General features: G+C 47.7%; 1 protein-coding gene across 1 annotated transcript in view; it reads left to right on the top strand.

Annotated features, from left to right (window-relative positions):
• Positions 1-2,745: 2,745 nt before the first annotated feature.
• Positions 2,746-27,199, top strand: part of LOC119459049 (endochitinase) — a 177,606-nt gene continuing 153,152 nt past the window's right edge. The window contains exons 1-4 of the mRNA XM_049671566.1: positions 2,746-2,814; positions 3,882-3,985; positions 6,205-6,328; positions 7,426-7,617. Of these exons, the coding sequence (XP_049527523.1) occupies positions 2,746-2,814; positions 3,882-3,985; positions 6,205-6,328; positions 7,426-7,617 (489 nt within the window). The remainder of the gene's footprint in view (positions 2,815-3,881; positions 3,986-6,204; positions 6,329-7,425; positions 7,618-27,199) is intronic.

Raw genomic sequence — 27,199 nt, 5'->3', positions numbered from 1 at the left:
GTGTACGTCCACAGGTCGTCACCACAAATGTCGTCGTTATAACATCGCCATCATTTAAGAATGTCATCGTTATTGTGCCGTCGTCATACAGTCATCGGTATGCATTCGTTGTCATACAGCTGGGATGCAGCAGTGCCCATCTTATCGTCCGAACCTTGTCATACATTGGTGGTCACACACTTGTGCTCGTCCTCAGGTCGTCACCGCTAATCTCGTCGTTATACCATCGTCATCGTTTAAAAAATTTATCGTCATCATCGTCACTGCTTCACACAGTCGTCTTCATCCTGCCGTGCTCGTGGACTACCATGGCAAGAGAGCGCCCGACCAAACTGCAACCCTACCGGAGTAAGTCGCATACTCAGGCCGACACAAACCAAGTATCAGGACGTCCACTGCAGATGTAAAGAGCCTTGACTTCGGAAATATGCTATGTCGCCACATATGCCTCGTAATCGCTTTACCCTCGACAGCCATCGTGAAATTAGTTCCGCCGTAATTTTTACAACCATGCATTACCTGGCAATTCGGAAGTGATGAACGTGAGTGAGTGCAGGTAAGTGTGAGTAAACTTCAGTGTGAGTGCGAGTGAGTGCGTATCCTGAATAAAATATTGGGGATTGTGTATGAGTGAGTGCCTTCTTATTCCGCCGACCTATGCGTGGAAGCATATTACATAGCTCAGTCTTTTTTGTGTGTGTGCATCGTTTAAAATGTGTGTCATTTTCTACTGTCCAGCACACATAGGTTATCTCAGAACATGGATTACGGGATTTTGCTTGTTGCTGAGTGGGATGTTCCCTCCTTCAGGTAAGAGTGAACGTAATCTCAACTGATAAAGACATTGTCATTGTTATCGGGAGCAGTTTTAATCAGGCTCATCTTATTGCATATTTTCAAGGGGCCGTCTTCATTGAGAACTTTAGCCATGGGCGAATTCTCCCCGTGGTGTGCTACTACAAGATCAGCCAGGCTTTCCGTCCTTATCCCATGAACTATACTGTGGAAGACATACCCGGAACATTTGCAGCCACGTGAACCTGGGTTTCTTCGGGTTGAACGAGACGACTTGGACTATCAAGCCGGACTCCAGGAGTAAGACGTCATAAACATCTCTGTGGGAAACAGTAGCAGAGTTAGAGTGCCGGATCTCATTAATATTTCTAGTACCTACGACAATAAAGATAAGCAAGACCATTGAATATGAAATGTTAGTGAGACTTTCTAGTGGCATACTCTCGTCAAACATAAGGACACGCACTGGTAGTATATATTGCAAAATGGGAAGAAAGTAAGCGCAGAGAACAAGCTCTATGTTTCAGCTAATATTTTATCGTACTGCTACTACTTCTTATTATCATAGAAACCAATCTGCTCCCCACATCTCATGGTTAACAGGTTGTAACGCGCAAAGCACATAAGAAAATGTCTTCAAAGAAAAAAAAACAGTGTTCATGTGACCTTAAATTGCAGTGTCCTTTTGTTAGAATACTACCCCAATGAATCAAAAACGGAGATGAAGAAATATTATGAGCGTCAACTAACTACACAAAACAGCAATGAAAAATGATTGGCTATATTTTCTCTTCTTTGCTTCAAACGTAAGAGACACGTTAACCGAATGCACACCTGTAGCTACGAGGCGTCATGCACACATGCTCGCTACACATGGTTCAAGTATTCATTTTTTGAATATGCTCATTTTTGAACTTTGCAAGCTACGGAATATTTCCGTAGCTTGCAAAGTAATTTTCCTGGGCGCCATCAGATAAGAGCTGTGGTACAAACAGCTTCACCAGGCCGAGGACACTTACAAGGCGTGGTGAAAACACTTTTAATAAAAAATACATAAAAAATACAAGTTTTGATCCCATTTTCAGCGGTATCAAAAAAGATAAGCATTGCATTTGTCTGCAAGCATAACTCGCCTATAAAGCGATTTATACTCTAATTTAATAACCCTAGCGATAGTCCTGTAACGATTATTCAATGATTCTTCTTTCTTCTTTCTGAGGTTTTACGTGCCAAAACCTGTTCCGATTATTACAGACGCCGTAGTGGAGGCTCCGGATTATTTTGACCACCTCGGGTTCTTTGTTCCATAAGTCTGGTTAAACAATTTAGTGCCTTCCACCTGAACATATTGAGGTGCAACTCACCTTCTGAATATGTCTTCGCTTTTCTATGAAAATGTGCGTAAATGGTGTTCGGATTCTGCAGACTGAACCCAGTCACACCCAGCCTTGCCGGTACAAAAACCCGTGGCAGGTTGATATATGAGGGTTGTTTTTATATCATCTGCCTTGTGCAGTAGGCATCAGAACAATACAGTTTTGCCTAAGCTTTTAGTTAACGAAGTTTGCCGCCTTTCCTCCCATATTATGTGACGCATCAGTGAGCTACCACTTGCTTTCATAGTACAACGACAAAAGTAAAAAGAAAAAAAAACATGCGTAGAATTGCTGATCTAGCGCATTGCTCACATTCACATTTTTTTCGCTAATAAGTTCACGCAGAGCTCATGTTAAACACTTGCTTTACCTTTTAGTCAACTTTACAGAGTTTGCTCAGCTGAAGACCAAGTTCCCGCGATTGAAGACGCTCCTTTCAATCGGAGGGTGGAAAAACAGCCGAGCCCAAGTGATATCGTCCATGGCTAGTACGATGACCCGGCGAAGAGCTTTCATCAACCACACTGTCCAAACGCTCCTGAGCAACGGCTTCGACGGCCTTGACATTTTCTGGATGTTTCCTGGAGTGGTTCACCGAGACCACAACGGGACTGACAAGATCAACGTCGTCAGACTCTTGGAGGTCAGAAAGTCAACATGTTCCATTCATCACATTAAGTAAGGCAAGTTAGCCGAAGGAGCACAAAGAGTTCACTTACATAGTGCACGAATAAACCATAAAGAAACAGTATCTAAGGAAATGTATGTGCAATAAAAATAACCACGCTTTGCCTACATGTGGCGGTCAACCAGGAGCGTCAACGGAAAGTTAAAGGACACATGCCTAAGCTTCCATCACGAGCATAGTTTGGGTTTTACTAACTGCACAGTGCTTGAGATTATAACTCCGCGCGGCAACAACCTGGTGCTTTTGAAAAGAGGCGTCTTCGTTTATAGTCACATTTTTGCCATGAACATCGTGCACCTCACATTAACATTGCATACTAGCTTGTGCTCCAGGAGCCTATGCAGGAAAAAAGCTCGATAATACATAACACCCCGACAATCCGTGATAGCCCTGTTAGGGCGAGCTGCACATCTCAGTAAAAGAACAATAATGCCTGCTATGATGTGCTTTGACATTTCGAGTCCTTGGGGAAATGACCAGGGCCCCGACTAAAAAAGCTTTTCGTTCGTAAGTGCTCAATGGCATTGATATGCCACCTTCACTAATGATCTGTTGAGTGTCGACATTGGCTGGACTTTGTTCTTACGAGCAATTCTAGCGTAATAGCTTATTTGTGACTACAGACCCTGTGTTCAAATTCACAAATTCCTTCGTTGTTAAGTGTTTGTCACTGGCTGACTGCCTTCGATCGCTAATAATATGTCCGACATCAAGATTGGCAGGCATCTGATTAGGCGAAATATTCTTGCGTAAGAACTTCATCGTGAATACGGGCCCGTATTAACAATGATGTCTTACGCTGTTCGTAAGAACGAATTTCAGCCAATGCCGATGTTGACCATAATAATATTAGTGAGGGCATACGACCAGCGGCAAAGAACACTCACGAACAAAAATCCTAGTGAATTCGGTGCCTGTTTATTTGAGAATTCGGCCCTGTCTTCGCGCGCGTATTTCTTCATTAAGTGCGAGCTCAAAAGTGTGCACTGGTGTTTCCTATATAAAGACTACTTTCCACGCAGGAATTATACACTGCATTCAAAGGGCACAAGCTTCTGCTTACAGCTGCCGTTCCAATTGACCAGCACATACTGGATGAAGGATACGACACACCGGCAATCGACAGGTATGCTGATTGTGCGTCACGTTTTTTCTTCATCTGACGGGTTAGCGCATAGCACTTTACAGATAAATAAATGCGTGCACGCATTCATCGCAAAGAAACTGCATAAGTAGCCTGTAGAGATTCTAGTGCACAATTAAACACTCGAAGTATGTGGGCTGGGGTGTGCATATTCAGACAACTCTAAGCACTTTCTCTCGTGTGGGCCTTTGTCCTTGTACGCCGCTGCAGTAGATATTGGGTCTTCATAACATCGGGAGCAAAACAACCGGAAATAATCTGGGCTCGTTGGCACATGTAACAATACAGGGAAACAGTGTAGGGCGCACACTCAAGGGCACAGACTTATATGTGTGCCATGTACCCCGGCTTAGTTTCTCTATTTATTTACAAGGGAACTCAATTTCCACTGTTCAGAACGCCTGACCTATTGTTTTTCACGTGGTAATTGCCCCTTGACAATATCAACTAACGCTCAGTAGACGGTATATCTATAGGCCTCGATGGCGCCTCACGTGTGGCTCTGCTGAAACTAAACTATGCAATTAGTAACAGATCCTACGTACTTTTCCCTGTCCATGTTTACATTTGCACTTCATTTATAAGAAATGTGCCAGCTGGCCGACTAATCTTTAAGTTTGTCGGCCAATATGCAACCTCAGTGGCTGCAAGTAGTCACGGCTGGAGGAACCTCACGCAGCCGCCTGCGCTTGCTTGAACCAATAGCGGTGGAGTGCAGGAAAAGCAGGGGCAAGCCTTTGTTAAACAAGCATTACCGTACCGGGTTGTCAAGACTTACCGTACTTTAACGACGAAATAGCGCCGCTTAACATACATTGGTAAGTTATGACCCGTTGAAAGCGATCCACGAAATCGCTGCTTCCTAGCAAACTGTGTTCTAGCGAACTATTGCTTATTGTTAGATGAAAACAGGGGACGTCTACGCTCACAATAAGTCACTATGGCTTCGTTGATAGGGGCTCGGTGTGAAACTACTTTGAAATGACATGTGTACAAATAAGTTTTACATATTTGAAGAAGTTATGTAGCGCTTCGGTGAACCCCCAACAATGACCACAACCAAATGCGTCAGATAGGGGCATTTGCGATGAAATAATATTCAGTGCCCTTCACCATCAAATGCACAGTGCGGATTTCCACGACTTGGCTGAACACCCAAGCAATGCTCAGATACCCACATCTCTTAATGTAGAGGTGCACTAAACGAGAAAAACACTGGAACGATGGCCACATACTGTGCCGATTATTGCGTTGTTGCGATTACTGGACGCCCAAACAACGTTACTTCGGAACTTCACTGTTACCAATATCTGATCATGTCTGTAATAAAGCGCGCACACTTGCAGAGTTGCTTTATTGTGGCTAGACCTTTTTTTTTTCACCTGATGCATCGGCAAAAATAGGAACCACTGGTTATCTTCATCGTCATTGTTTGTCTTGAAGACTCCATAGTAAGTGTATTACATGAGCGCAAGGTAGTAACATAGCAATGGGCGTATAGGATGGATAATGATTACGCGAATATTTTTCGGACGAAGTAGTTTCTCTATAACGAAGTTCCCCTGTGTTTTCTTTTCATGGTATGTTGCCTAGCGTCACTGTGGGACACTCTTTGCGGAAATGCCTATACTATGTCAAGTTCGACGAACAGTGAAATCCGAAACTGAAAGTTTGAGGAGTCCAAATTGCTTGCTGTCAATGCACGAAATCATGTGTTTAACAAAAAATTTGTCGTATTCCTTTGTAAGTTCCTTAACCATTGAAGCTCAAACGGCAAAGTTTTTAATCACCATTTGGGGTGCGTGTCTCTTATTCTACCCGTCCTCATTTTGGCGCGCTGTTTTACTGCAAGATGAATTTTAATCAGAGCCACATAATCGGGAAATGGTGTTTAAGTTAGGGACGTATGCGAGTATTAAGGTATGATGAATTTTCCCTTCAACCAACCATAGCGCACTCTTACAAAAAAAAGCGAACAGCGCCATTATATGAAACACATTACCGAAGATATTGAGTTTTGTTCCATTTAGCAATGTTCTCTCTGATTTTTAGATGTTACAAGGTAATTGGAACATTGGAAGCTCTGTACTAGAAATTTTGTGTATGAATAATAATACCAGTAATGTGCGTACGCGCATTGGTGTTTATAACATGAGTTAATAGGCCAATGTTTGATTCACTGTTTCGTCAATACATTCCAGATACCTTGACTGGTTGAAAGTCATAGGTTACGGCCTTAGAGGATACAGGAACGGCAGAGCTGACATTCATAGTCCTCTCCACCCCAGAACCTTCGACCAAGCCGATGTCCTGCAGCTCAATCTGGTAAGCGTGAAACACTATTACTGCTGTAATGACGAAGTGAGCACAAGCGTCGCTGTGGTCGCATGGCTGCTGAAGTGAGGGAGAGAAAGCCGAACGGATCGGTGTCGCTGGTTTTGCCTCGCGCTGGCGTTGGGCTGGAACTGCTCGGGTGCTCTTTGAGCTGGACCTAACGCCAATAAACCCCATATCATCTTAAGAGAGAGAGTTAAGAGAGTATTATAGAAATACAGGTTGAAGGAGCCGCTACATTCGCACTCATCGACACAGGCACTGCGGTTTCCGTCATACGTGAGACTCTTTGCCGTAAGATTAGGACAGAGAGAGAGAGAGAAGTCATAGGGGAAAGGCAGGGAGGTTAACCAGGCTGAGCCCGGTAGGCTACCCTGCACTGGGGAAGGGGGAGAAGGGATTGAAAGAGGAGAAGGAAGAGAGAAGTTCACAGTTCACACCTTGCACATGTACAGTCAAGCGTTCATAGCTGATTTTCATCACAGGCGGTCATACAGGCTTGTGCACTTTCTGGCCTTGTACTTCGTACTGCCACCACGGAGCCCATCGAACCTTCAGCCGCTAGGATCGTTATTCAGGACGTAGTTTACACAATTGAGTTCCTTGTTCTGCCTTCCTGCTCCCATGATGTCATCCTGGGATGGGACTTTCTGTCGCGCCACCGTGCCGTCATTGACTGTGCCCGTGCCGAAGTTGCTCTGTCTGTCGTTAACACCACTCTCTTAAGCGACTAGGCACGGGTATAACCAGGTCGCAATGATGTCGAATTATTTATAATTTATTTTCGTTGCCTGACAGTGCTATACACTGCTTCTGCAGGCAAATAGTTTGCACCGAGCGCGCTATGACAAATAACACCTATTTCTCCGCTCCCTATGACGTATAGCGAGTATGCCTCATACACACAACCACATGAATGCTACAGAATAGTTCGTCCATGGCAGTTTACCGCGATTTCGACGGGCTGAACTACGGCATCGTGAAAGGCACGTTCCATGTTTCACCGTAATTCACCGAATGGAAGTCTCATCCGCTCGTTTGCCGCACTTTCGGCGAAACGTTCTCAGCTCTTACATGTTTTCGCACAGGAACAGGGTCTTGAGGCGCTGCTGGACCGCGGAGCCTCGAAACGGAAGTTGGTAGTAGGCGTGGCCTTCTTCGGGCGTGTGTACAGGCTCGCGTTCCCAGAGAACACCACCCTGCACGCGCCTATCTACCTCTTCAACAGGCCGGAAAAGGGTGCCTTCCTCAAGAGCAACACGACATACGCCTACTTCGAGGTGTGACCCTTATATAGAAATACACTCACGATATCTGTTGTCTATGTACAGATATTGCACTCATTCGCCTCCCGAAAGACTCGCGGTTGCGTTTGTGCCTATATCCAAAGCAAAGATTGGGGGACGCTTAAGCTTCGCCGTTAAGAGTGAAACGCGACAGCGTTATCGGGCTCTGTTCGCATCACCTGTTTCTTTATGAGTAGGCTTCACTGCAACACACAACGTGCGAAAACCAGCTTACAAAGACCAAGTTTGCACTGGTCCCCTTAAATTCGGCTTCACTTTAAACACAAATGCATTGCTAGGAAGAGATCTTCACAGGAGCAATTTAAGCCGTTTTATATCAAAATGTGAAGGCCCTAGGACCTGTTTAAAGACAACATTCCTTCCTGGGCTACCAAAACGCGAAAAAAGTGGCCGCATATCTGCTGGCTTCTCTTCAGCAGAAGACGACCGTCTTCAGCCGCCCCTGATACGTCACACCCCCTCCTTTCTCCCTCCCCACCCTCACGAGCTTCCCCTCCCTTCTCACTCCTCTCATGGTGGATGCAACGGAGGTTTTGCTGAATTCAAGTTTCCCGCGTTCGCGCTGGTCTCGTGCCATTTGTTGGTACCTTTTATTACTCTTGGCTTAATGCCGGCTACAGAGCCGTGGCTTCAGTCGGCTCGTTTTTACCGCGTAGCGCCTCTTCAACAGCATTTCTTATGCGTTTATTTTTCATTTACTAACGTAAAACAAGTCCTGTGTGTATTCTTAATTAAATGAACTCTGCGGATCGCGGTTATGTAAATATTGTGAGCGCATTTTAGGCATATCGTCGTCATCTGTACAAATGACTCATCATCATCTTTTGTCTCGTGCGGTGCTTTGTCTCTGACTCGGGCGGCTGCTCGGAAATAAAGGCATCGAATCGGCCGACGTCTCACAAGTGGTGGAGTGTGCTTCGATTCCCACTTCCTCTTACTTTCCCGATTCCCCTGGAGCTCGGATCCGGTCGTCGTGTGCTCTCGCCTAACACGGTGATGGCAGAAACCAATCCATCCACCAGTGCTGCTACCACCTCTGCTCAGCCAGCTGGGCCTACCTGGACGGTTAACACCAAACACCGAGATCCTCCCGTCTTTGCCGGCCTCCGCGGCGACGACGTGGAAGATTGGCTTGATCACTACAACAGAGCCAGCGACGTCAACCATTGGGACGACAGGCACAAATTGCGGTATGTCGCGTTTTACTTAACCGAATTTGCGAAGACGTGGTTTTTGAACCACGAAAGTAACTTTTCGGACAGGCCATCATTCACCCAGCAATTTCGCCAGATATTCGGCATGTCCTCTGGACGCTCCGAAGTCGCGAAACAGAAGCTGGCAACGCGCATACAAGAACAGGACGACTCCTATACATCCTACATTGAGGACGTCCTCGCTCTCTGCCACCGCGCACAGAGTGACATGGCGGAAGCTGACCGCGTTCGCCACATACTGAAGGGCATCAACACGGTCGCCTTTAATACTCTCGTCATGCAGAACCCAAACTGCGTTGGTGATATCGTCACGGCGTGCCAACGTCTAGACACGCTCCAGTCTATTCGCCTGCCACGCGCTTCTTGCGACCCTCGTCTCAACGGTGATGCTGAGCTGCGAACCCTGATACGCATTCTCATCAAGGAGGAACTTCACGGCCATCTTTCTGGACCTGCGACGCTTGCAACCGTTCGCCCCGCGCCTTCTGGACTGCGTGACATCATCAAGGACAAACTGGCGTCGATGACAAACGTCCAAATGGACAAGTCTACTGCACCATTTCGTCCACCAAGTTATGTCGACATTGCCTCCCGGCCTCCCTCGACCGTTCAGTTTCCACCTGCTGAAGCTTACCGCGACCCCCTAGCTTCGCTGGCAGCGAATACTCCTGCACAGCCGTACTACTATCCGTGGCGGTCATCGCGCCCTGTTTGTTTCTACAGCGGTATGCGCGGCCACAATTCTCGCTTCTGCCATCGGCTTTAGCAAGGTGAAAGGCGGGGCTATGCTACCTTTGAGCGAGACAGCGCACCTAGGTTTAACTCTTACGCTCCCGGGCCTCACCCAGATGAAAGGCGAGGTTACGACACCTTTGAGCGAGACGGGACACCAGGGTTAGATTCGTACGTTCCTGGACCGTACACAACCTCTTCTGGTCGCTCTCCTTCACCTTCCCAGGACATGGCTTGAGCATCCCGCTCGCCCCGGTGTCGCTCTCCTTCAGCTTACCGCCGTTCCTCATCGCCCTTGCGTGCAGCTTCCCATGTTGTGGACACCCGTTCGGAAAACTAGAGGCTGCAGTTTTAGGACAAGAAACTGCATCGTATCGGACTCTTCCAATTCGGGGAGAGAGCGCGTGCTCCGACGAACGCTGACTGAGTGTGATTGCGCTCTGACAAAAACGCTTGTGCAAGCCGTTTTCTGAGACCAAACATGGAAGCTACGGACACGACCTGATTCGTCAACTTCCAAGGAACCAGGAGACACAAGACTTGTGAGTGTTCACCCAATATTTACTGTGAAATTGTACTCGAACTGTTCTGACCACAACGGGCAGGCAGCTGAGGCTGGAACGCCGGCACCGGCGGCGCACGTGCCGTGTGTCGCGATGTCGAGCGTGCGGGGCTCGAGCGACGCTGCAAATACAACGACGACGTTGAACACATCATCGAAGGCGCCTGAGCCCAAAACGGACTCTGAGCGTGATGTAATGGATTATCAAGAAGAAGGGGATCCCAGTGCGGGCATTTTGGTGACCGCGGGTCCTTCGACTGCATCGAATGGCAGAGAACCGAACAAAACACAAGAAGACGGAGACTGGCACACTGTATTAACACTTCGCCAAAGGAAAGAGCAAGCTAAACAGAAGAAGAATCAAACAAAGGGATCGGGTCAGGTCAGTGGAGAACTGCGAGCAGCGCATCAGACCGCAGGAACCAGTCCCTTCACTAAGAAGACACCAATCTACAAGAAGCTGCCGCCGCTACCCAAAGAAGATTTTAAAGTGATTGTCAGACCACACAAAGGACTCGCCATAAGGGATTTCACCAGCCCCCAACTAGCCGAAGCCGTTACCAAAGCGAGCGGAGGCCAGGTCAGTGGTGAAAAATTTCTCTTACGCCGAAAGCCAGGATCTAATATCTTTATAGTATCGACACCGGAACAAGAAATGGCGGAAAAGGTCCGAAAACTAACTTCGATCAGCCTTAACGGCAAGGTGCACGATATAAACGCTTATGTTGCAACCGGAGAAGGAACGCTCAAAGGTGTTATACATGGACTGCAACCAAAGACGGACCCCGTGGAGCTGAAAAACAACTTACGAATAAGAACTCAAGGAGTAGAAATCATCTACGCAAGAATGCTCGGGGAATCAAAGACAGCCGTTATTACATTTTATGGCAATATTCTTCCCAGGCAAGTGTATTATAAGGGGGTGAGTTGACCTGCTTCCCTTACAAAAATACAATCCAAACATGTAAAATGTGTTGCCAAATAGGGCATAGGACCGACGTCTGCCCGAACCCCAGCCTTCCTGTATGCCACAGATGCGGGATACAAGAGCCCGACCCCAACCATGACTGTGCCCCAAAATGCGCATCATGCGGAGGAGACCATCTAACAGGAGCAAAAGAATGCGCTAAACGACTAAAACCAACGAAACCAATCCCAAACAAACAAAAACAAGGGCACTCAAAAACCTCGCGAAAACATAGATGGTTCGTGACGGACGACACCGAATCGGAGGACGACATGCGGCCAAGGCTACCAGGCAGAACCTCACGAACAAGATCTCCATCGCCGGAGGGACACCAATCCAGATCAAGTTCCAGATCGAGATCAAGACAAAGACCTGACATAGACTATAAGAATCTACCCAAATCAAGATCCAACTCAAAATCAAGATCCAACTCCAAATCAAGACCAAGCATCAGTGCATCCGAACAAACTCTTTTCCCTTACCCAAACCACATTCCCAGGATCCAGAAGGCCGGTGCCGCAGGGAGACACGCGCCCGGGCAGGGAGAGGAGGACAAGGGTCCCAGGGTGAGTTGGGCGGAGGTGGCAAAACCGCAGGCTCCCATAACATCCAATATAGCATATCAAAGAGTGATAGCGGAAAACCGCGCACTCAAAGAGAGCTTGTCGGAGCTCAAAAAGGAGATCGCGTCTCTTAAACAACTATTAGACAAAACAGCAATCGCGAACTCTTCCACAACGGGTGGCGCGGAGAGTAACACAGCAGAGCCTAAAACAAATTCAACAGAGCAAATGTTGCAACAATTAGTTCAACAGCTGCAGGGAGTACAAAACTTCCAACAACAGATGTTTAATGAATTTCAAAATCTTAAAACTTACGTGGAGAAATCCATCACCAATCTACGGCAAATTAAAAGGAAAAGAGCCGGGGATAACCCCGGGACTCCACAACCACGCAAAACGAAAAATGTAGTAGTCTCCGACTCTTCCGATAATGAATTATCGACCCCACATGGCCAATAGATCACGGGTATTGGAGGAAAACATCGAAATTTGGCACTGGAACTGCCGCACCTACCAAAAGAGGGCAGCAGCCCTACAACAATTCATTAATACATCGTTAACCCGGCCAGATATAATCTGTCTCCAAGAGGTAGGAAATGAGCCGGTAAAGCTACGGGATTACTATACATATCAGGACCCCAAGCATTCGAAAGTAGCGACGTTTGTGAGAAAGAACATCGCAACTAGTATTCATGAGCCCCTTGAAGGCTCAACTCATCACCAAATTATTGAAATTCACACGAAAAAGAGGGGGAAACCTAAATTTTTCATTGTTAATATATACTGCCCCCCCAAAGAAAAAGGCACAGATTTGGAGAACATCATTGAATTAACAATTGGTAAAATGAATCACAAAGATAAATTAATTATTGCCGGTGACTTCAATGCACCCCACTCGCACTGGGGATACGTAAGGGATTCACCAAAGGGCACCAGGTTGGTGCAGGTCGCGGACAAGTTCGACCTAAAACTAGAAACGCTGTCGCTAGCGCCTACTAGACTGGGGAACAGTGTGAGTTTAGACACTTATCCCGATCTGACGTTTACCAAAAACATAGAGGCAGCGTCTTGGAAGAACCTAGTGAAACACTAGGCAGTGACCATTATATTGTCAGTCTATCAACCTCGTCACCAAAAATCCGTAGACAGCTTGGAGCAGCCAACATAACCGATTGGGAAAAATTTAGAAAGTATCTCTTTGCAGAAGGGCAGATAGAAGATATCAACCAGTGGTCGGAAGAAGTGCGAACAGCACACTCGACTAACTCCAAGAGCATCACTCTGACGGTGGAACACCCAGCCGTAGACCCACATTTATTGCACTTATGGGACTGCCGAAGAGGCCTCACAAAACGCTGGAAGCGTCAAAGGCTTAACAGAAAACTCAGAGCAAGAATAGAGGTAATTGCACAAGAAGCAAATGATTACGCACAGAAACGAGAAACAGAAAATTGGCTGCAGCTCAGTGATTTCCTAAGGGGAAACCTCACCACAAAGAAAACCTGGAACATACTTAGAAGTATGTTAGACCTAGCAGCAACAAAATCAGAATCATCACGCGCCCTTGCAACCATAGTGGGAGAATTCCAGGGCACAGAAGGCGAACTCATAGCCAAACTGAAAGAAAGATACATAGGGGAACCAATTATTCAGTCATACTCGAAAGCATACGATGGGCCCCGAACGAAATTTTGGACGCCCCCATAACGGAAGCAGAGCTCTTTGCAGCAACCCAGGCAGCTAAGAAAAATACAGCGTCTGGAAAGGATCGGTTAACTAATGCAATGCTACGGAACATAAATCATGAACAAATTAAGAAACTAACTGAATACTTTAACAGAGAGGTATGGCCAACCGGGAAAATTCCAGAGCAGTGGAAAGAGGCAGAAATAATTTTGATACCTAAACCCGGCAAGGCTTGTAACATACAAAACCTCAGGCCGATCTCACTCACGTCTTGCCTGGGAAAACTTTTTGAGCGAGTCCTTCACACAAGACTTAGAAACTATATAGAAGACAATAACCTCTTGTCAAACTATATGTATGGCTTCAGGCCACACTTATCGACACAAGATTTATTCCTAAGACTGAAGGAAGAGGTACTGAGCCACATTCCAACAGGTAGTGAACATTTACTAGCGGCCCTAGACCTCAAAAGCGCATTCGATACCATCGCGCACGAATTAATATTGAAAGAACTTGAGAAAACTAGGTGCGGTGAAAAGACTTACAATTATATCAAATCTTTCTTGGGGAATAGAACTGCTACTATCGGCATAGGAGAAACCCGATCCGGCGCTTTCAATATGCCAAATAGGGGCACACCACAAGGTGCCATCCTCTCACCCCTACTGTTCAACTTGGGGATGAATAATCTAGCCCATAGGCTGGAAAAGTGTCCAAATCTGCATTTTGCTCTTTATGCGGCTGACATTTCTCTTTGGGCGACAAAAGGCTCAATCGGAACAAAAGAACAAGTTCTTCAAAACGCCATAAACATAGTGCACGATTTCGCCACTGAGAACGGAATGAAATGTGCTCCTGAAAAATCAGAATGCATTACGGTGCACGGAAAATATTACAACAAAACTTAAAAGGCTGAACTGAAGCTTGGAGACTCGACACTTAAAGAATCCCGAAAAGTGAGGATTTTAGGGCTGTGGATACAACACAATACTAGAGCAGAGCATACCCTAAACACTCTAAAGAATTCAGTAAAACAAACCACACGAATGATAGGAAGAATTACGCGGAACGGGAGAGGACTAAGCGAATCAGACGCACTAAGACTAGTTCAAGCTTTTGCAATAAGCAGAATTACCTACAGCCTCCCGTATCACGAGCTTAACCGTAAAGAGACAGATCAGGCAGACATCCTAATACGCACGGCGTATAAGGCCGCCCTGGGTCTACCACTGGGGACATCCACGGAGAGACTCGAGGCTCTTGGGCTGTACAACACATTTGAAGAACTCAAAGCAATGACAATGGTCACACAACGAGAACGCCTTAATATGTCACAGGCGGGCAGGAGGGTCCTAGAAGAGCTGGGATACCCGATCAACCCACAATACTGCCGCAGCGAACTAGTGGACATATCGAGGGAGATGCGAGAAAAACTAAAGATCTCCCCCATCCCCCAAAAAATGAACCCAAGATATCATTCAGGCAGGCGTAATGCCCGAGCCAAACAATTAGAAAAACGATTCGGCAATAACCCCGACACAATATACACAGACGCAGCACAGAACATTAAGGGACACGTTATCGTGGCTGCTTCGGGACCCTCCGGTATTCCAAGAACCATAACAACAGCTTCAGTCCGCACAGCCTGCACCAGCACAGCGGAGGCGGCTGCAGTGGCCCTGGCAATAAAGACACGGGAGGGAGAAGACAGGCCCGCCTACGTCCTTACGGACTCTCAGGCGGCCCGCCAACTCTTCCTCCACGGAAGAATCCCTAGGATCGCCCTTAACATCTTGGGCGATCGACTAAGACAAGAACATCACATTGTATGGTGTCCGGGGCATGTTGGTGTCACTGGTAACACAGGGGCAGACGCTCTTGCTCGCGAGACTTCAATCCGAGCAAGGAATAACACCCCAATCGGAAATAACAATCAAATACTAGCATGCGATGTCTTAGAGCATCAACGTCATTCTCGCCAAGACCTCGCCGCGCCAAACCCGCAATTAACAGTGGAGGACGTTCGGCTATACAGAAAAATCCAGACAAACACCTACCCACATCTGGGGCGATGGCATGCCATCTGGCCAACCAGATATGCCAGTCAATGCCCCTGGTGTGGGGGGAGGCCATCCTTGCCCCATGTGACATGGGAGTGCCAATCACGACCCCAAAATTCAAATTCACCCCGTTTAGCACAAAATTCCTTTAGGGAGCCTTGGGCAGCCATCCTCGCCCGGACTGACCTGGAGACTCAATTGAGCCTCCTCGACCAGGCACGGCGTGTGGCGGTGGCCACTGGAGTCCTGGACTAAGGACCCACCCTCCGGCCCCCTTAATCCTATTTTTCCTAAATAAAGTTATTTCTCTCTCTCTCTCTTCCAATTCCACCTGCTCGCCCCGCCAATTTGCTCTCAGTTTCTGTGGAAGGTGTTTCTGTCGACGCCCTTGTAGATACTGGTGCCGCTTTTCGGTTATACATCGCGAACTGGGCTTCCGTCTGTGAAAAGTGCAAACGCCGTATGTAGGTCCACTCCTTCGTGGTGCCAATGACGTTCCGATCTTTCCAACCGGGCAGTGCACAGCTCGCGTTCTGGTAGACGGTATTCGTCATCATGTGCAACTTGCGGTGCTTTCGATGTGCGCTCATCAGATGATATTAGGATGGGACTTCCTGTCCGCTGCTTCTGCACTATTTCGTGCGGGGACCCTAGGATTCACATCAGTGACACCGAGACTTCTCCCGTTTTCGATTCCCCGTGTCCAACCTCATTGCAGCATGAGATTCTATTATCCCACCAGACGAAGAACATGTTCTTACCCTTGAGTCAACAGACATTGTCGATGAAGACGCATTGGTTGTACCTTCTCAGCGCTGCATTTCTCGGGGACTCGTCATCGCTTCTTGCTTGGTCCGGTTCACGAGTGGCTATGCCAACCTCACAGCCTTTAATACGACTCCTGAGTCACTACTACCACCGAAAGGGTCTACTGTCACCAAGCTCACCGACGCTGCGCCTCTATGTATCGTCAGTGTTTCGCCTGCCACGTCTTACGCGCATTGTACGCCCGCAGAAGGCCCCACTAGTGCTATTAAGGCCACCTTGAGTGCAGATCTCAATCCGGCCCAAACCGATGCACTCCTCACCATTTAATGAAGCATGAAGCTTGTTTTGACGTTTCTTCCCGAGGCCTCGGTCAGACCACGGTAACTACTCATCGAATTGAAACAGATGGCTCTCGCATCATTCGCCGTCGCCCGTACCGTGTGTCACCTTCGGTGCGAAAAGTTATAGAAGAACAAGTGAACGACATGCTGACACGCAACATTATAAGGCCTTCAGCAAGCCCTTGGGCTTCTCCTGTTGTGCTTGTTAAAAAAAGGATGGTTCTGTGCGCTTTTGCATCGATTATAGGGCGCTGAACAAAATTACCCGTAAGGATGTTTATCCAATGCCTCGTATTGACGATGCTTTGGATAACTTAGAAGGTGCCGAGCATATCTCGAGCCTCGACTTGCGCTCCGGATATTGGCAGATTCCAATGCATGAGCCAGATAAAGAAAAGACTGCGTTTGCTACACATTATGGCCTTTTCGAGTTTAACGTGATGCCTTTTGGACTGTGCAATGCACCAGCAACGTTTCAACTTATGATAGATACAGTACTCCGTGGCTTAAAATGGAAGACCTGCCTTTGTTACTTGGACGACATTGTCATCTTTTCGTTGAGTTTCTCCCAGCACCTACAACGTCTAGACCAATTCTCACGTGTCTAGCAAACGCTGGTCTCCAACTCAATACTAAAAAGTGTCGCTTTGCAAGCCGAAGCATTAAGGTATTGGGCCTCGTCCTCAGTAAACATGGCATCCAGCCTGATCCCGATAAAATCGCTGCAGTGCTGCAATTTCCGCCACCAACCCCACTTAAAGAACTCCGCAGCTTTCTACGACTGGCGTCCTACATCCGCCAGTTTGTACATGACTTCACCGCCATCGCCGCTCCATACACAAACTTCTGACTTCGAGCGCGTCCTTTTTGTGGTCGGATGACTGTGAAGCCGCCTTCCAGACCCTCAAACGACTGCTCACGTCCGGGCCCGTGCTCTGTCATTTCGATGCAACCGCCCCTACTATTATACACACTGGTGCCAGTGGGCATGGAATTGGCGCTGTCCTGCTGCAGCGGAATCAGAAGTGTGAAGAGCAAGTCGTGGCTTATGCAAGTCGTGCTCTTTCTCCTGCTAAGCGCAACTACTGAATTACAACACAGCAATGCCTCGCCATCGTGTGGTCAATACAAAAATTTCAACCCTACTTCTACGGCCGCCATTTCACAGTTGTTGCCGACCATCATGTTCTCTGTTGGTTGTCGTCCCTGAAAAACTTGTCTGGACGCCTCGGCCGTTGGGTACTGCGCTTGCAGGAATATGACTACACTGGCACGTATAGGTCCGCCAAACAACATCAAGATGCCGACGCTTTGTCGCGCTGCCCGCTGTCTCCAAATACCCATGCTTCACATTCGGTCTGCACGTCACCATCTAGCCACACGTGTCAGCACACGCCCAGTAGCCCGGGAAAGTCGGTTGCCTCCGTTGACTTTCTTCCATCTACTGACGTCGTCTCACTCCAACGTACTGACCCATACTGCCGTTTGCTGATCGACCGACTAACTGGCTTGGCACGACCCCCAAGCCGTCGCTTAAGACGACAACTTTCACGTTTTAAGCTTCAAGGTGGAGCTTTATTTCGATCAATCAACCATCCTTCCGGTAACCGATGGGTACCAGTCATACCTCGCTCACTTCGATTCCAAGTATTTGAACCATTTCACGACGACGCGAAGGCTGGCCACTTATGCTTTCATAATACCTACGACCGCATCAGAACACTTTGTTTCTGGCCGGGCCTTTCCACCTCTGTCGCCAAATACGTTGGCTCCTGCGCGTCATGCCAACACTGAAAATGCTCGACATCCCTTCCAGCCGGTCCTCTGCAGCCTCTACCATGCCCGTCCACCCCCTTCGAAATTGTGGGCATATACTTGTACGGACCCCTCCCACTCACGCCCGCTGATCACCGCTGGATCGTTACCGCAGTGGATCATCTAACGCGGTACGCTGAGACAGCTGCTCTTCGCTCTGGTACTGCCTCCGACGTCGCCGAGTTTTTCGAGCACGCTATCGTTTTGCGCCACGACGCACCTCGTGTCCTCCTCAGTGACTGCGGCAAGACGTTCCTTTCGCATGTGCTTCATGAAGTCCTCCAGGACTCTGACACCACCCATAAGACAACATCAGCGTACCATCCGCAAACAAATGGTCTTACAGAGCGTTTTCATCGAACTTTGTCCGACATGATGGCAATGTATGTTCGACCCGATCACACCAACTGGGACACCATTGTACCTTTCGTGACGTTTGCGTATAATACTGCCGTCCAACGTACAACCAATTACAGTCCCTTCTTCCTTGTGTACGGTCGTACGCCGTCTATCGTCTTGGACACTACACTCCTTTCAGCACCTGCTGCTCCATCCGCGTCTCTTCCTTAAGAATTTGCTGCTCGCATCGCCCGCTGCCGTCAAATTGCCCGCGGCAACACCGCTACCATTCAGGACAAAAGGAAAATTGTCTATGCTGCGACGCGTCGCGTTGCTTCGTTCCGCCCAGGCGACGAAGTTCGTTTGTGGACACCTATTCGCGCACCGGGCCTCTGTGAAAAGTTTCTCCACAGATATCTCGGCCCCTGCACCATTTTGCAAAGAACTTCGGCCGTTAACTACCGCGTCATTCCTGTCAGCTCAGCTATTGACCGCCGCCGCCGCACTACGGAAATCCTTCGCGTATCTCGCCTGACACCCTACATTCGCCGTACTATACCCTTTCTAGCTTGCGGTCTTGCTGACCGCTTTCCTGAATGGGGATAGGGGGGGGGCAGTTAGTGTGAGTGCATTTTGGGCATATCTTCATCGTCATCTGTACATACGACTCATCATCTTTTGTCTCGTTCAGTGCTTCGTCTCTGACTCGGGCGGCTTCTCGGAAATACAGGCATCGCATCGGCCGCGTCTCACAGTATATTTTCCCTCAAATAGGCCTGAGGTTTTCTTTGCGCTGCGTCTGTTCGAAACCATTTCTAACGCGTTCATTTTTCATGTACTAAAGTAAAAAGCAGCCATATGGGTATTCTTGCTTAAAAGAACGCTGTTGTTCACGGTTATGTACTTATATTTTGCCTCAAGTAGGCCTGAGGTTTCCTTTGCGCTGTTTAATGGTGACGTGTACGACAACCACCCGGCCAAAAACAACCAAGCTACTAGCACTGGTGGCACGGGGTCATACACGAGAACATTAATTTATGCAGCACAACGGAAACCTCACGCCTATTTGACGATAAATATATGTACATAACCGTGATCTGCAGCCTTCAGGTAATTAAGAGTACCTATAGGACTGGTTTTTACGTTAGTAAATTAAAAATGAACGCGTCGGAAATGGTGTCGAAGACACGCTACGCTTTCAAAAAAAATCCACGCATCTCCACGAAGTGAATCACGACGAGTGGGCGAAGCACTGGGGATCGTTCTTGCCGGATAAGTCACCCGTGACATTGCCCACTCGCGCATGTAAATGAGTGACAACGCGTGTGTACAGCACAATGTTTTATTTGTCATAACTCATATGTCGTGTTGAGTTCAGGAAGGAAAGAGTCCTCCAAGTTCTCGACACCTCTTGTACACATCATTGGCTCTAACTGGCGGCAATTGACGCAAAACGCCGCACAAGATCGTATCCAGCACTCCAGACGGTTCGTCCAGGCGTTGAGTAATCTGTTTGAGGCGAACGTCGATGGCGTTCAAGTTATCCCCGGACAGCATGCTCACTTGGTCTATAATGACACATTTAATTTTTCGAAAGGCTACACGGAACGTGTTTAGTTCACTGTCATTTAACCCCGCGTCTTTACTTTTGCGCGAGAGTTTGAACGCCGAGTACACCATGGTTCCTCAGACGGCCACCGCCACTTTTCCCGTGCTGGCGCAAATAAAAAAAAATTACACCATCTTCCCGTAGGGGCACCCTGAGTAGTATGCGAAGGAGCCATGGGGTCGGCTCAAGTTCCCATTAGTTTTCCCATCGGCCTGTCGCCGCTGCCGTTTCATGGCAGCGGCTCGAGCCCTCTTCTCCGCGGCGCTGTCCACGACGGTGACACTGGCGTTGAGGCTGGCGCTGTCCGTGGCACTCATCGCGGCGTTGCGGGAGGAGAATGAGAGGACGAAGTCAATGATGATGAGTGGGCGAAGCACCGGGGGATCATTCGGGTAAAACGGCGGAAGCGTTTGGCCCGTTGAACGCGCGTGGCTTCTGGGCGTGTACCCACGCGTGTCTACAAGGGTAAATCTCTTGTGGCCGCATGCTTTGGTCATCGTGTTTCTGTTTGCGTGCGCGCAAGGGTGGAGGTGCTTCTAGAGCTGAAATTATAGAGTAACGTCCTTAAGAACTTTCACTTCGGGTTTTCTGTAATGAAGTAAATACGAAACGCTAAAATAATCTTATTACGCAACCGCAAAACCGACGTTAAAAAATATGCTGCATTATAAATACAAAGTAATCTACAGTGAATTTATTTGCGAAAATAGTCTAAAATTCGCTAATTTTTCAAAATTACAAAATCTTAACACCGGTGTGAAAACCCAGTTTCGTCACCTTAAGTTACTTGCTCACTAGGGCGTATAAGCAGGACGACACCGGTGTATATGCGCATCTCTTCTTTAGAACATACAGCAGCCATGGTTTTAAAACAGCACTTGTGTAGAACTCGTGTGACAGTAGCAGCTATTTCAGGCAAGATGTCAAGTGAAATCCTTTTTGTCGCACATCAATTGTAACCTCAGTTTAAATATATGCTGTTTTTAATTCTGGTCACAGCTAATGAACATTATCGTTCACTCTATTTTTGTTGTTGTTGTTGTTTTTCATCGAGCTCTTCAAAAAAATATTCAGGCCCTATAAAAGCATTTATTCCCACCAGTCACTATAGGCAAAGTTTTGTGCTCTCCACAATGTTTTCTTTCCTGGATACCTGCACGTGTTCACGCAGTTTCGCACAAGTTCGAGGGCACTTGCGTCACTCACTCCTGGTTTTCTATATACCTGATATTTTATGACAATTTTCTTGCTCTTTTCTGATGTCTAACATTTGCTTTTTGGCTGTTGTGTCTTGTTTCTTTTTTTTTCAGGTTGAATTTGTCAGAAAGCAAGGCTACGCCGGCCTAATTGTATCACGTTGTGACTTGGACGATTTTCGTGGAGTATGCGGAACGCCTAGTATACTGCTGTAAACAATCAATGACGTCATACCTAGGCTGACGAACGTTATTTTTAGTGGGTAAAATGCTATATGTAGGTCCAGTCAGTAGCAATAAACCGGCCGCAGTTTGCACTTCAGTCTACAGATGGAAAAGTCGCAAATGTTAACATTGTGCTTAATAACTGCAAGATAAGCGCTATAAATGAATGTGAAGCATTTCACAGTATCAGGATGTATTGGTGCTCTCAACAGGTGAATCTACAGCCTCTATCGCCTATATCAATAGTTCCTGCAAAGTCTATCATTTTAACTTCTTACGGGTAAACATGCCACCGAGTCACCAGTGGTATAAGGGTATTACGGTATCACCAATGCTGTTAAGCAAGATAAACAAGGTGGGGAGACGGAGACAACGTGTACCGTGCCCCGCCTCACTCAGTCAAGTCTTACTATATTAAACCAATTACGCTGAAAAACTAGCCGTACAAATACCATTGCTACAAGACAGCAGTATTATCCGTGCCCACAGCTGAAGAATGGAAATAAAGTAGAAGAGCAGCACCGGTTTCATCGTTCAGCCAATGCAGTAGTAGCAAACTTAATTTTGTCCGAGATGGGGTTTAGGGAGGAGGTACGTGGAAGTGCCCGTCCTCTTCTTCCTCAGGCGGCAGCCAGACCTTGCGCTTTGGCGGCATCTTCGGCCATCTGCATGACCCGGAGTTGGATATCCGGGTCTGAGAGGAGCAGTGCAGTCTCCCACTGTTCTATAGGGTGGACACACAAAGAATAAAATTTCCGCCTCCATTCCGGCCTGTGAAAGTGGAAGTACACCGAAGCAGTGGCCGACGTTACAAACGTGCCACCACCACAGGGCGTCACACCGTCGAGATAAATGATGCGTCCACGACCTCGTTCGCGCACTTTCCGTTGGGGCTTCGACGCTGCAACGTCCATACGCTAGCGCTTATCCCGCGTTCACCAAGTGAACATCACTGTAAGTTTTTAACACTCTTTGCGCCGATGTCGATTGCGGTCGCAGCCCACTCTGCGCGAACGATGCAATGGACAGACGGCCACTCATCGAGGACACATACTCGAGTGCACAAGTTCGTCACGCACCCGTTGTATTTTATTGTTCACTGTATTCCAACTTAGCGGAGCATTGAAAAAAAAAAAGCTGTGGCTGTACCCCTCTTTTCTGTCACACGAACTTTCTCACCTGTGGTATAAATGTTACAAACAGGGATAAGGTGCCTCAGAAAGGCTGGCGAACATTTCAATGGGAGGACCTATCTTCGTCAAAGGCCTTTGACGAAGATAGGTTCTCATATCATAACGTTGGCCAGCCTTTATGAGGCACCTTATCCCTGTTTTTACCATTTATACCGCAGTGTGCTACTCCATCTGCCGGCAGCATTCTGGATTTCGAACATTTTCATCTGCTATTCTAGTCAAGTGAAGATATCCTAGAAGCGTTTCACATTTGTCGCCTTCAAGATGACTGTGAAAGCCAATCGTCCACTGCACTAACAAATGAATAGACAATCTTTCGCAATCATGCGGCCCTTGATTTTGATAGGCGGTTGTGAGCGCATGCTGCTTTCCCCTTTTTGCTTGTATATCAACGAATAGCCTACAACACCGACGAGTATGGCGCAAAATGTTCCATCACCCTAACAAAGAAGGAAACAGAATACATTTGCATCAAGATTGGCCAACAGCGAATGCCCGCACATCTATCAACATCGCTGCGTGTCATGTGTCCTCCTATATAGCCTTCCAATGTCATGAAAATGAAGTTGGTAGTTCAGCAATGTGTCGTCTCCCTTCCGTCTTGTCAAGTGAGATGTCTACTGATTTCCCGGAAAGTAAGCGCCAACTAGTTCAGCCGAAAACCATGGAACAATAAGAAAGGCGTCTACCTGCGCACTAATGAGCTTGCGTGCTGCAAGCGCACCTTGAAGATAAGGCTAACGAAGGCATCACTAAGATACAGTGGATATAAGCACTTCGTATGAAGAAACTGGGGTCGGTGGTTCTCTTGTACGGCTTGGTGTGACGTCACGTGCTGCGTGTAGTAGTTTTTTTTTTATGCCCTCGTTTATTTTATTTACTTTTCACTGCACAATGCGCGTGCTTACAATTCACTCAGAAGGCTGGTAACATGAATAAGACAGTAGAAGGCCTTCACTCGGCAATGCTTCTTTTTTTCTCTGGTTTTGTGACCCGCCCAGCCGTGCTACCCCTTCAGCGTCACATATATCCCCGCAACACGTTCGCCAACAACAATTTTGTTTTATTTGGCAAAGTGATGACGAGACAAAACGTAAGGAGAATGCGAGCCACGTGTCTCTCCTATCTAAACGTACGATCTCGAAGAGGTCAGTAGAGTCGCGAAGATCAGGTATCCCGCGTGGCCTGATATCTGCAAAGAAGGTATGGCCGCCTCTTATGGCATCCTGTATGGCACCCGGATCTTCAGTGTGGCCCCGACGCATCTTCCCTCTTTTCCTTTCTGCAGTAATCTTGGATTCTTCTTCAGCTGTGGCTTCGGCTGCGTCCAGTGTTTCGGACGGGTCCTCCGCACCGGCCATTCTTTCTCCTTCCGCAGTTGCGAGTATCTCGGCTGTCTCTCACTGGGAAAGAATATATGTCATATTTCAATAAAGAGTTTTAGCTTATACCTTGTGTTATCATTATATCAGGAGATATCATAGTAGTTACTGGTACTGCAGAATAAAAGAAGGATGCGGTTGTTAAATTCAATTCTGGGGTCTTACGTGCAAAACCCACAATATGATTATGAGGCAGGTCATAAGGGTGGACTCCGGGTCGATTCTGACCCCGTGCATTTCCCTAATGGGCACCTAAATCTAACTACACGTGCATTTTGCATTTCACCCCTATCGAAATGCCACCATTGCGGATGCGATCGAACCCACAACCTTGAGCTCAGCAGCGCAACGCCACAGTTGGATTATTCTTGGCCGATATTTTCGTATTCTGTTTTGCATTTCACCCCCATCGAAATGCCACCATTGCGGATGCGATCGAACCCACAACCTTGAGCTCAGCAGCGCAACGCCACAGCCCCTAGGCTTCCAGGGTGGGTGGAGGTGGTTGTTACCTACAGGTGGATCTAGCCTTGTAACGGCATGCCGGCAAACGCATAGACTGAGCTCTTGCCAAATCCATGCAATCATTGATACATCCACTAACATTTCACAAGTAGCCACTTTGGTATTGACAACAGCTTGTGAACAGTTTTGCCGCTTTACTAATCGGGACGGTGCGTTCTTGGAGGGGAAATAATGCCGCAAGACAAAAACCGTCATTAAATAATGCGCGCAGGTTCTTGCGCCCTCCAAGAGGACAACGACGTATTAGTGAGAACAACAACGACGAACATGTAATGGCACGTGCATTCGCCGCACGCACTCGTATCAAATGTGACCGTGGCCAGAAGAAGAGGAAGTGAAGCGCCACTCGAGGAAAAAGGAAGGCTCGTGCACTGACCTCTACTATGCCCCCTAACGTAGAGATTAGTGGCTTCTTGATCTCCTGCTTGGAACGCTGCAGTTATCTAACTTATTTACTTGCGGTGCACAAGTTAGCCCACAAAAAATTGTTGTTGTCTTAGATGTCCTTGAATCATTCGTTACAATGTATAAGCAACAAGCACGTGTGCACACCTCTTCCGCCCTTGGCCGTCGTCGTCTGCTCGACGCCGCCGGAAGGAGAAGACAGACGATGTCGCCCCGATAACGTCACTGGCTGTCGCCATGCTCTCGCACGACTTCCTACTGCCACAGCTGACGGCAAGGTCGCGCCCTTGGGGTAAGAGCGTCGGCGACGAAATGTCCGCCTACACAGGAAGAGAGATAGACCCTCACCCCGCAATGCCTAACTGCGCGACGGATATATCTTCCGAACGGAGCAGAGAGACACGGCCAGAAAATAAAAGCAAGTGAAACGAAAATGATAGAAAGTCGAAAGCCGTATCCGCTTTGTTCTCCGCTTAGCGAGCACTTCTCGTTCAGAGACGACATTCCGGGAAATTCAAGGGAAGCGCTCCTATACAGTTTACACTAATCGAGTGTTCTTTCGGCACACTACTTTCATTAGCTCCGCTTAATGCAGCTTGGTTATTAGTTGAGAAAGTGAAGGTCAGACTTTCATATATATATATATATATATATATATATTGTCACCACTAAAGAAGACAACGCAGTTAGGGACACGAGCGCAAGCAAGCATGTCTCTCTGCGAAGAGGATAACGTTGGCGCGGCCAATTCCTCGACGTCCTCGTAAGCATCACCATAAAATGTCTTGGGAGTCTGAGGATTCTGCAGAGTCCCCTGAGGAGGACCTGCGGTTGCCATCTCCTTAGGTGGTTGTCCGGTTGGTGGGGAGTTTTCGAAGAGGATTACCTCCGGGCTGAGTCGCCACAGCCGGCGACGCTAGCGGTGGATATGAGTCTCCACTGTAGTAATACGTTGCGAGTTTGAACTGGGCGTTGCACTCCGCACAGGAGCTCCGAGCATCAGGGAGTACCCGGCACCTCAACCATTGTCGCAAGACGCGAAGGACAGCACACAGGACGACGGTGCAACAACGAACACAAGCTCTATAATAAAGGCCCAAGAAGAATTGGCCGCGCCAACTTTATCCTCTTCGGAGAGAGCTTGCGCTCGTGTCCCTCACTTCATTGTCCTCTTTAGTCGTGACAACATATATATATATATATATATATATATATATATATATATATATATATATATATATATATATATATTGTGAGACGACGACCGGGACGAAGGCAGAGCTCTTGTATTGTCACACAGGGGGAGACAGCCCACGAACACCAACCCGACAAAATGATGATGATTATGAGGATGGGTATATACACATGAAGACGATGATGAACTGCACAGTTAGCACTCACACTAACTCCCCCCCGAAAGCGGTCGGTAAGGCAGCCAGTCAGAAACGGTCGACACGCCGAAGATACGGCTTCAGGCGAGAGACGTGAACAATTTCAGTGCTGTGGCAACGGCGGTCAGTAACCGAGGTAACAGGAGCTACGCGATAGTTCACGGCACATCTTCTTTCAAGCACGGTATATTGGCCGCGATACCTGTGAAGAAATTTTTCACAGAGCCCTGGCACTCGAACAGGTGTCCATGGGAGCACTTCGTCGCCTGGGCGGAACGAAATGACACGACGGGTCGCATCACAACGAACTTTCCTCCTGTCCTGAATGGTCGCGGTGTGGGCGCGCGCAATTTCGCGGCAGAGAGCGACGTGGGCGCGAACTCCTCTGATAGAGATGTGGATGGAACAGAAGGCGTAGAGAGAAAAGTGGTGTCCAACACAAAAGACGGTGCACGGCCGCACACGAGGAAAAAGGGGCTGTAGTTTGTTGTGCGTTGAACGGCAGTATTATATGCAAACGTGACGAAAGGAAGTATAGTGTCCCAGTTTGTGTGGTCGGGTTTCACATACATGGAGATCATG

Source organism: Dermacentor silvarum, chromosome 7 (genome assembly GCF_013339745.2).
Source record: "Dermacentor silvarum isolate Dsil-2018 chromosome 7, BIME_Dsil_1.4, whole genome shotgun sequence".
In the NCBI taxonomy this organism is placed as follows: Eukaryota; Metazoa; Arthropoda; class Arachnida; order Ixodida; family Ixodidae; genus Dermacentor; species Dermacentor silvarum.
The sequence above is the reverse complement of the archived record's forward strand: the minus strand, read 5'-3'. Positions and strand labels throughout refer to the sequence as shown.